Below are 10,021 nucleotides of genomic sequence, written 5' to 3'. Positions count from 1 at the left end.
GATGCCCCGTTAGGCATCCCACCTTTCTTCTTCAACAACTATCGGTTAGTATCGGTTGAGCCTAAGTTTTTGCTTCTTCACATGAGTTGTGATATCCTTGCAATGTCATTTTTACTTGCTGTTTGAATAAAATCATTGGATCTGAAATTTTGAATAGAAAAGGAACCCTCCCATGGCTAGTTAATTATTTGCCTACTCAGTGTCTTTCACTCATATCTTTTGGAGTAGTTTGTCATTTAATCTTGTGCTTCATGTATATCCTATGAGTAAATGGGGGAATGAATTGAATGTCATAAATCTGAATTTTTATATGTTTCATATGCTTATAACATGGTTAGTGATGACTTCACACATATAAAGTATGAGGCATAAAAGTTGTTGAGAGTTGGCAAAGGTAGTTTTGGTCATCGTTGCAATTAATAGGAAATAATAAGGAAAGAGAGGTTCACATACAAATATATTATCTTGGACATCTTTTATGATTGTGAAGCACTCATTAAGTATGACATGCTAAAAGAGTTGACGTTGGACAAGGAAGACAACGTAATGGTTTATGTTTGCTGACATCTCAGTTAAAGTATATTGTCATTGACCTTCCAACCATGTTGAGCTTGCCTTTCCCCCTCATGCTAGCCAAATTCCTCGCACCAAGTAGAGATACTACTTGTGCTTCCAAATACCCTTAAAACCCAGTTTTGCCATAAGATTCCACCATACCTACCTATGGATTGAGTAAGATCCTTCAAGTAAGTTGTCATCGGTGCAAGCAATAAAAATCGCTCTCTAAATATGTATGACTTATTAGTGCAGAGAAAATAAGCTTTGTACGAACTTGTTGTGGAAGTAATAAAAGCGACAGACTGCATAATAAAGGTCCACATGCAAGGGGCAATATAAAGTGACGTTCTTGTGCATTAAGATTTTGTGCATCAACCCTAAACGTGCATGACAACCTCTGCTTCCCTCTGCGAAGGGCCTATCTTTTACTTTATGTTTTTTACTTTATGCTTGAGTCGAGGTGATCCTCACCTTTCCCTTTTTCATTTTATCCTTTGGCAAGCTCCTCGTGTTTGAAAGATCATGATATATATATATATCCAATTGGATGTAAGTTAGCATGGGCTATTATTGTTGACATCACCTAAAGGTGAATACATTGGGAGGCAACACAATAAGCCTCTATCTTTCTCAGTGTCCGGCTAAAACTCCATAACCACAAGTATTGCGTGAGTGTTAGCAATTGTAAAAGACTATATGATAGTTGAGTATGTGAACTTGCTGAAAAGCTCTATTCTTGACTCTTTCTGATGTTATGATAAATTGCAATTGCTTCAATGATTGATATTATAGTTTGTTAGTTCTCAATGAAGTTTCTGAACCATGCTTGACATTGTGACTAGATTGTTACTTGATCATGCAAAGTTTTATGAGATAAGCTACTATTATGACACATTTTGATGCTAGAAAAAGTGTTTGGAATTATCATTGACCAAACTTAAGCACTTACTAGCATTCCACATCAAAAATTATCTTTTTATCATTTACCTACTCGAGGACGAGCAGGAATTAAGTTTGGGGATGCCTGATACGTCTCCAATGTATCTATAATTTTTGATTGCTCCATGCTATATTATCTACTGTTTTGGGCAATATTGGGCTTTATTATCCACTTTTATATTATTTTTGGGACTAACCTATTAACCAGAGGCCCAGCCCAGATTTGCTGTTTTTTTGCCTATTTCAGTGTTTTGAAGAAAAGGAATATCAAACGGAGTCGAAACGGAACGAAATCAACTGGAGAAGTTATTTTTGGAAGGAAAGCCACCGGATAGACTTGGACTCTACGTCAGGGGATACGGGAGGTGCTCACGAGGGTGGGGTCCCCCCCCTTAGGGCGCGCCCCCTGCCTTGTGGGGCCCCCGTAGCTCCTCCGACGTACCCCCTGCACCCATATATACTCTCGTACCCTAAAACTTCTAGAACGGAGATTGGATCAGAAGTTCCGCCGCCACAAGCCTCTGTAGCCACGAAAAACCAATCGGGGCCCTCTCCGGCACCCTGCCGGATGGGCCATCATCACCGGAGGCCATGGAGGAGTATCCCGGAGGGGTCTTCATCACCATGAAGGCCAAGGACCAGAAGGTGGAGGCCATGGAGGAAGAAGCACCAGGGGGAGAACCTCTTCTCCTCTCTTCCAGTGGTGCCGGAGTGCCATCGGGAGGGGAATCATCGCCGCGGTGATCATCTTCATCAACATCACCATCATCATCATCATCCTCATCTCTTTTACGCGGTCCACTCTCCCGCACCCCGTTGTAATCCCCTACTTGAACATGGTGATTTATGCCACATATTATGATCCAATGATGTTTTGAGTAGATATCTTTTGTCTTTGGGTTGATTGATGATCTAGATTGGTATGAGTTGTATGTTTTACTTTGGTGCTGTCCTATGGTGCCCTCCATGTCGCGCAAGCGTGAGGGGTTCCCGTTGTAGGGTGTTGCAATACGTTCATGATTCGCTTATAGTGGGTTGGTGAGTGAACAGAAGCACAAACCCGGGTAAGAGGGATTGTTGCGTATGGGAATAAAGAGGACTTGATGCAGCAGCGACTAAGCATGATATGGTGGCTAACATACGCAAATAAGAGCGAGAAGAGAACAAACGGAATGGTCGTGAAGCTAGCAATGATCAAGAGGTGATCCGGAACTCCTACTTACGTCAAACATAACTCAAAACTGTGTTCACTTCCCGGACTCTGCCGAAAAGAGACCATCACGGCTACACACGTGGTTGATGCGTTTTAATTAAGTCAAGTGTCAAGTTCTCTACAACCGGATATTAACAAATTCCCATCTACCACATAACCGCGGGCACGGCTCTCGAAAGTTTATACCCTGCAGGGGTGTCCCAACTTAGCCCATCACAAGCTCTCACGGTCAACGAAGGATATTCCTTATCCCAGGAAGACCCGATCAATCTCGGAATCCCAATTTACAAGACATTTCGACAATGGTAAAACAAGACCAGCAAAGCCGCCCGAATGTGCCGACAAATCCTGATAGGAGCCACACATATCTCGTTCTCAGGGCACACCGGATTGTCCAAACTTCCGGTAGGCCAGCCCAGAGTTGCCCCTGGTGGCCGCCGGCGGCTGACAGGTTGGACCAACACTCACGATGAGCATTGGCCCCGGGGGGTAAATAAATATGACCCTCGGGCTCTGGAAACCCAAGAGAAAAAGGCTTAGGTAGGCAAATGGTAAAACCAAGGTTGGGCCTTGCTGGAGGAGTTTTATTCAAAGCGAACTGTCAAGGGGGTCCCATAAATCACCCAACCGTGTAAGGAATGCAAAATCAAGGAACATAACACCGGTATGAAGGAAACTAGGGCGGCAAGAGTGGAACAAAATACCAGGCATAAGGCCGAGCCTTCCACCCTTTACCAAGTATATAGGTGCATTAATTAAATAAGAGATATTGTGATATCCCAACATAATCATGTCCATCATGGAGCAATCTTCAACTTCACCTGCAACTAACAACGCTATAAGAGGGGCTGAGCAAAGCGGTAACATAGCCAAGCAACAGTTTGCTAGGAAGGGTGAGAAAGGTTAGAGGCTAACATGGCAAATTGGGAGGCTTAAAGAACAAGTGACAGGTAGCGCAACCTAGCGATAGAAGGAAGCAACTAGCATAGCAATGATAGTAATGAGATCCAAGGTAACGGTCATCTTGCCTGAAATCCCGCTAGGAAGAAGAACGGTTCCATGAAGAAGATGAAGCCACGAAGACGAACCAAGCGTAGATGAACGAATCCTCGTGATCGCAACGAAACATGAAATAATGAGAAGAAGCACAACCGGAAAGAAGCAAACAACAAGGTAAACACACAACACAGACGTGGCATGATGCACAACCAAACATGATGCATGACAAAGGCTATATGGGTCTACTCATGGCAAGAGATGATGCATACAAGAGCAACATATCAAAACAAGTTTAAATGAGGCCGGAAACAACATATAACAATTCCGGTAAGTCCTCATATGCAAATTTCGAAATTGGTCCAGAACTGAATAAACCTTATGTTCAAGTTGTTAAACAGCAAGTTAAGATGCACCAAGATGATCTACACGAAATTCTAGTCAAGTTTCATATAAAGTTCATTTAGTTCGGAGCTACGGCCTAGAAGATATGAGCAAAACAAGTTAAACATGACATTGATGCAAAAGGCATTCAAACATCAAGCAAGCACTCTCAAAACAAGGATTCAACATGGCAATATGAAACTACATGGAAATCTAAGAAAGTTTCATATAGAGCACACTCCAGACGGAGCAACGGTGCAACACATACACTCCAAACAAGATATAACAACAATCTGTCCAAAACAGCAACTAGGCATCTTGCAAGCATCATGAAAATGTGCTACAGCAGCCCAACATGAAAACAGAAGGCATGGGCGTGATGTACAAATCAATCTTAACAAAACATGAACACTGAGATATGTCCAGAAATCACTAGAACATGCGCAAAAGGACATGGCAAGATTGCAATTAATAACAGTTTACAAACTTAGCAGAAATAACATTAGGTTGCAATGTCTAGAGCTATCAAACAACATTCTATAGGAACTTATCATGGCAAAATAGAGCATGGCATGATACTACTAAAGACAAAGAACAAAACTCCCTTACTGAACTAATTCCAAAGATCAACAGAAAAGATGGTAGCATCCATGCAAACATGGCAAGTGATATGACAGATTCAGACATGGCAGGAACAACGATAAGTAGGCATGTTGGTGAGCTTGTACAAATCACCACCTAGACATACATGGCATGAAAAGGTAACCAACAGTAAGAATACATGTTTATGAAGCTAAGCATGGAAAGATCAAGTTCATAGGGTGCATGGATCACTAGCAAATCACATGGCAAAATGGAACTTAATGTTAACAGGCTGACAACAACATTATTTAGCAAGTTGAGAGCAAGATAAGAACCAGCTACAGCAGGCTATAAATACAACCAGAGGCATGTATGGATAGAACATGACATGTATAACAAAACATCCTTAGTGAACATCTCCATATTATGCATGGAATGACTTGTAGCAGCAGGTTTACATAGCATCATGATATGACAAATTCAGCCTAGCAAAAGAGTAACAGCAAGTACCCTACTTCACGAGCTCGATGCACTCACTACAAGACTCACAAAAATACATGGATTGCACCACTGTAAAGCTGGCATGGTGTAGCTCAAAACTCGTGTAGACATCAAGCTCATAGGACGCACACACAAACTGCAATGAAAAAGACAAAACAACAAGTTATAACAGTTTCAGCAGGTTAACATCATATAGCACTCTTGCAACGATGATAATGGCATCAATATGGACTCAAACAAGCATGGCACAATGGAACAAAATGAAAAGCATCTCACAATGAACATTTTGATATATTATATGCATGAAACGGAGCAGCACACAAGAAGTTATGGCACGACGAACATGGCATAGAAAGCAAAAGTTACAGGGACTTGGAAGAAAAACGGGGTCAACCTCGTCTTCCAGATCCAGATCCGGACGGTGGGAGTTCGCCGGAGTTGGGGCTGCGCAGGGGCCGAAGAAGAGGAAGGAGGCGTCGGCGGGGTCGGGGACGAGCGGCGCGGGCGGATCTGGCCCTGGGGCGGCCGGATCCGGGTGGAGGGCGGAGCAGGGAGGCCGGGGACGGTGAGCTCGGCCGGCTCTGGCGAGCTTCAAGGCGCGCCGGCCATGGAGGCTGGCGGGTGGGCAGGGAGCCGGGCGGCGGCGGGCGCGGTTTCGGGCGCGGGGCGGCGGGACCGCGGCCAGAGCGACGAGCGGTGGGGCCGGGGCCTCGGGCGCCTGCGGGCGCGGGCGGAGGTGCGCCGAAGATGGCGGGCGGGCGGCGCCCGAGCGCAGGGGTACGCCGGTGAGGCGGGAGGCGGCGCAGAGGAGCGGGGCTGGAGCGGGCCAGCCGGTGGCGGGGGCGGGCCTGCGCGGGCTCACGATGGGCTCCGCGGGCCCTGGCGGCGGAGGAGAGAGAGGGGGCCGGCGGCGGTGATGTGACAGCATCCTATTGGACGGGGGCGATGGGTGGACATGTTCGGCGGCGGGGGAGATGTGTCCGGTGGCGCGAGAAGGGAGAAGGCTAGGGTTAGGGTAGGATTGATCCGAAATTTCGGGGAAGGAGGTCTTTATATAGGTAGAGGGAGCTAGGAGTGTCCAAATGGAGTGCAGTTTTCGCCCACACGATCACGATCAAACGACCGAGAGCATGGAGGGGGTTTGGATGGGCTCATGGGCTATGGTGAAGAGGGGCTGGGCTGCAAAGAGAAGGGGGTTTCGGGCTACGCGGTTAACCGTTGGGGCATCAAACGACCTCCAAATGGAACGAAATTTGACGGGCGGTCTACCGGTGATATATCAAGGCCACTCGGCAATTCTCGGCCCATTCCGAGAACATTTTTATCCCGCTCACGAAACAAGGACTGAGAGGGGCGATGGGCGCGTGCGAATGTGTCCGTGCTTAGAACGGACAACGGAGAGAACCGGCGGAACCCGAACGGATGCAAGTTTTGAAAAACATGCAGATGAAATGCAGATGATGACATAGCAAAATGCAACACGCAAGCAAATGACATGGAAACAACGACGAATAGTTGGAGGACACCTGGCGCATCGGATTCGGGGCGTTATAGCTACTCCCTCCGTCCCATAATATAAGAGAGTTTTCTACACTACATTAGTGTCAAATACGCTCTTATATTACGAGACAGAGGGAGTATTATTCTTTGATGATGATGCCAGTATTAGAGTAAATAGCATAAAACCACAACAATACGAGTTAGGGTTCGGGGAAACTACCACCTTTTGAAAACTTTCTAATATCTACGCCCTCCGTTCCTAAATATAAGTCTTTTTAGAGATTTCAATATGAGCTACATACGGATGTATATAGACATATTTTAGAGTGTGGATTCACTCATTTTGCTTCGTATATAGTCCACATTGAAATATGTTAAAAGACTTACATTTAGGAACGGAGGGAGTATCATTTATGTGGTTCATTGTTTCAAAAAACTCCCACGTTTCACTGATGATTGTGTTGTGTTGGTTAATTTTAATCATGATTATGACAGATTGAGTCCACTCATCAAATCTGACATGGCATAAAATTCAAATCGTTAACTTTGACAGTTATGACGGGTGGGTCTCATGTGTCAGTACTTTTATAGAACAACCCTTGCAATTTTCTAGAAAGCAATTGGGTCCCTACAAATATTTTTAGAAAGCAATCAGGTCCCTGCAATATTTTCTAAAAAGCTACAGGGTCCTTGTAAATATTTATAGTAAGCAATCAGGTCCCTGCAATATTTTTGATAAAGCAATCGGGTCCCTCCCCGACAAGGGCGACAGGAAGCCCCTCTACACGCCATGGCCGACTATGGCCTGAGATCCTGGGCGCAACGACATGAGGTCCTATGGGCATGGTCGGCGGTGACCCGAGCTCCGAGGCATGTCAGCCCGAGCGTGGACGAAGGTGGCTGTTGCTCCAGCTATGACTCGCCAGGAGCATGGTCGGGCATGGGATTGACCGGAGGGCGCTCGCAGGAAGGCGGTCGGATGGAGCTCCAGCGGCATGAGTCCATGGAGGCTACTCGAGGGATGTAACAACTGCTCCAGCAGCTTGCAGCTCGTAGGGAGGCAGCTGAGGGAGCATGACCGAAGGGAGCTCCAGTGGCATGGCGCTGGCCGCCGTCTTCTTTGCAACTAGATGGCTCGACGATAGTGCGGGTGAGGCGGCGGTGGGTTCCTTTATCTCTTGTTTACCGAGTATTTATCGTTTATGTCACTAGTTGTGTCCCACTACATAGTTTTATCCTTAAAAAATTTCAATTGCTCCAAAATGCCATAGTTGAATGGGTCCTCCCTGTCAGTCTGGTTTGATCCTTTTCCCCGTCATCTGATTACATCGTTACCTGATTCCATTAAACATGTCTGGTTGACTCGGCCCGTAACGTTTACGCTGTAAAAAAATTACAACCCAATTAAAATTTGATACCACCCAACCCGCACGGGAAACAAATCGCGTTACTGAAGTCGTTCAAACAAATCTAGCGACCGCTCGAGCAAAACCTCCACCACTGACCTCTTCACCCGAATTACCAGCCACGCTGGCGGTCGTTGAGGGGAGGAGTGTCGGTGTCAAAATCGGCGGATCTCGGGTAGGGGATCCCGAACTGTGCGTCTAGGCGGATGGTAACAGGAGACAAGGGACACGATGTTTTTGCCCAGGTTCGGGCCCTCTCGATGGAGGTAAAACCCTACTCCTGCTTGATTAATATTGATGGTATGGGTATTACAAGAGTTGATCTACCGCAAGATCAGAGAGGCTAAACCCTAGAAACTAGCCTATGGTATGATTGTTTTTCTCCCTACGGACTAAACCTCTCCGGTTTATATAGACACCGGAGAGGGCTAGGGTTACATAGAGTCGGTTACAATGGGAGGAGATCTTCATATCGTATCGCCAAGCTTGCATTCCACGCCAAGGAAAGTCCCTATCTGGACACGGGACAGAGTCTTCAATCTTGTATCTTCATAGTCCGGGAGTCCGGCCAAAGGTCATAGTCCGGCCATCCAGACACCCCCTAATCTAGGACTCCCTCAGTAGCCCCCGAACCAGGCTTCAATGATGACGAGTCTGGTGCGCAAATTGTCTTCGGCATTGCAAGGCGGGTTCTTCTCCAGCTCCATATACTTGTAGAATAGTGTCCGGCTTCTGATAAATGTTGCGCTCCTTGGCTTCCATGCCCAATAAAGGCCATTTTCCACGTGTCGAACGAATGCAAAAAGCCAGGGTATTTTTACATTTCCCCCCTAGCTGCGCAAATGAGCTGCCTATAAAAAGAGACGAGGATCTAGATCCGAATCATACCATCCTCCTTCCGTGAGTATTCATCGGAGTGCCTCTGACAAAGATCCATTCCATCATGGACGGTCGACGTGGCTCCTCCTCTCGCTCTCCCAGCCCTCAGCCTGGAGATTGGGAGGGATGCTCAGTCCCGCACAGCAAGCTAGTGGCTCTCCAAACCAAGGGATTTCTTCCCCCAGCCTTCATGGTTCCGGTTCGAGCCGGACTCGCCACCTACAAGGGCGGAAAACAGGCGGAGAGCGTCCCCAATCCCTCCAAAGGAGAGCGGGTATGTTTTGTCCCTTATCTAATAAGAGGACTCAGATTTCCAATACATCTGTTTCTCCGAGGGCTCCTGGAATTCTACAGCCTCCAGCTGCACCACCTTACGCCTGCCTCCATTCTGCACATCGCGGGCTTCGTGGCCCTTTGCGAGCTGTTCTTGGGGTCAATATATCATTTTGTGCTGTGGAAAAGATTATTCTGCCTCGTACCCCGTTCTCATGAGGGGTCAATATATCAAGTGGGCGGAGCCGAACTGTGGCGCATCGCCGAAACCGGATATCTATCCGGGACCCCGAAGAAGGCGTCCGAAGACTGGCCTTCGGAATGGTTTTATATAGAAGACGCCCCACTACCGGATCCAGTTCGGATCGGCCTCCTGGAGTTCAGTAATGCTCCCCTGAAGAAACACCTAAGTTGGCGTCCACGGAGCCCTCAACGGGAGAGCGACAGGGACGTCTTGTACCTGATGGGCCGAATAAGATTATTGGCTCATTCCGGATTGACCATGATTGGGGTCATGGCCACATGCATTATGCGGGGGGTGCAGCCACTCCAATATAGGGGCCACCCCATGTGGGATTTCAACGGGGAGGATGATGCCACCCGTCATGGCCGTAAGGGGCCTGGATCGGTCGCTGATCTGGTGGAGATCTTGTCCGGCCTGTACAAAGGGGAAAAGGAGGATTTTCTCCGTGTTAGTCCATTGACAGATTTTCTATGAAGAATCCTCAAAGCTGGGTAAGCGAACAACTCTACTCATCTATCCACTTTCGAAATTCCCATGATTGAGTAT

The 10,021-nt window shown here is 46.9% G+C and overlaps 1 protein-coding gene across 1 annotated transcript in view; it reads left to right on the top strand.

The window, feature by feature from the left end:
- The first annotated feature begins 5,780 nt into the window (after positions 1 to 5,780).
- Positions 5,781 to 10,021, top strand: part of LOC119310379 (probable prolyl 4-hydroxylase 6) — an 18,567-nt gene continuing 14,326 nt past the window's right edge. Inside the window, exon 1 of the mRNA XM_037586148.1 lies at positions 5,781 to 5,909. Within this exon, the coding sequence (XP_037442045.1) occupies positions 5,781 to 5,909 (129 nt within the window). The remainder of the gene's footprint in view (positions 5,910 to 10,021) is intronic.

The sequence above is a fragment of the Triticum dicoccoides genome, chromosome 5B (assembly GCF_002162155.2).
Source record: "Triticum dicoccoides isolate Atlit2015 ecotype Zavitan chromosome 5B, WEW_v2.0, whole genome shotgun sequence".
Taxonomy (NCBI): Eukaryota; Viridiplantae; Streptophyta; class Magnoliopsida; order Poales; family Poaceae; genus Triticum; species Triticum dicoccoides.
This window is presented reverse-complemented; position numbering and strand designations above follow the sequence as displayed.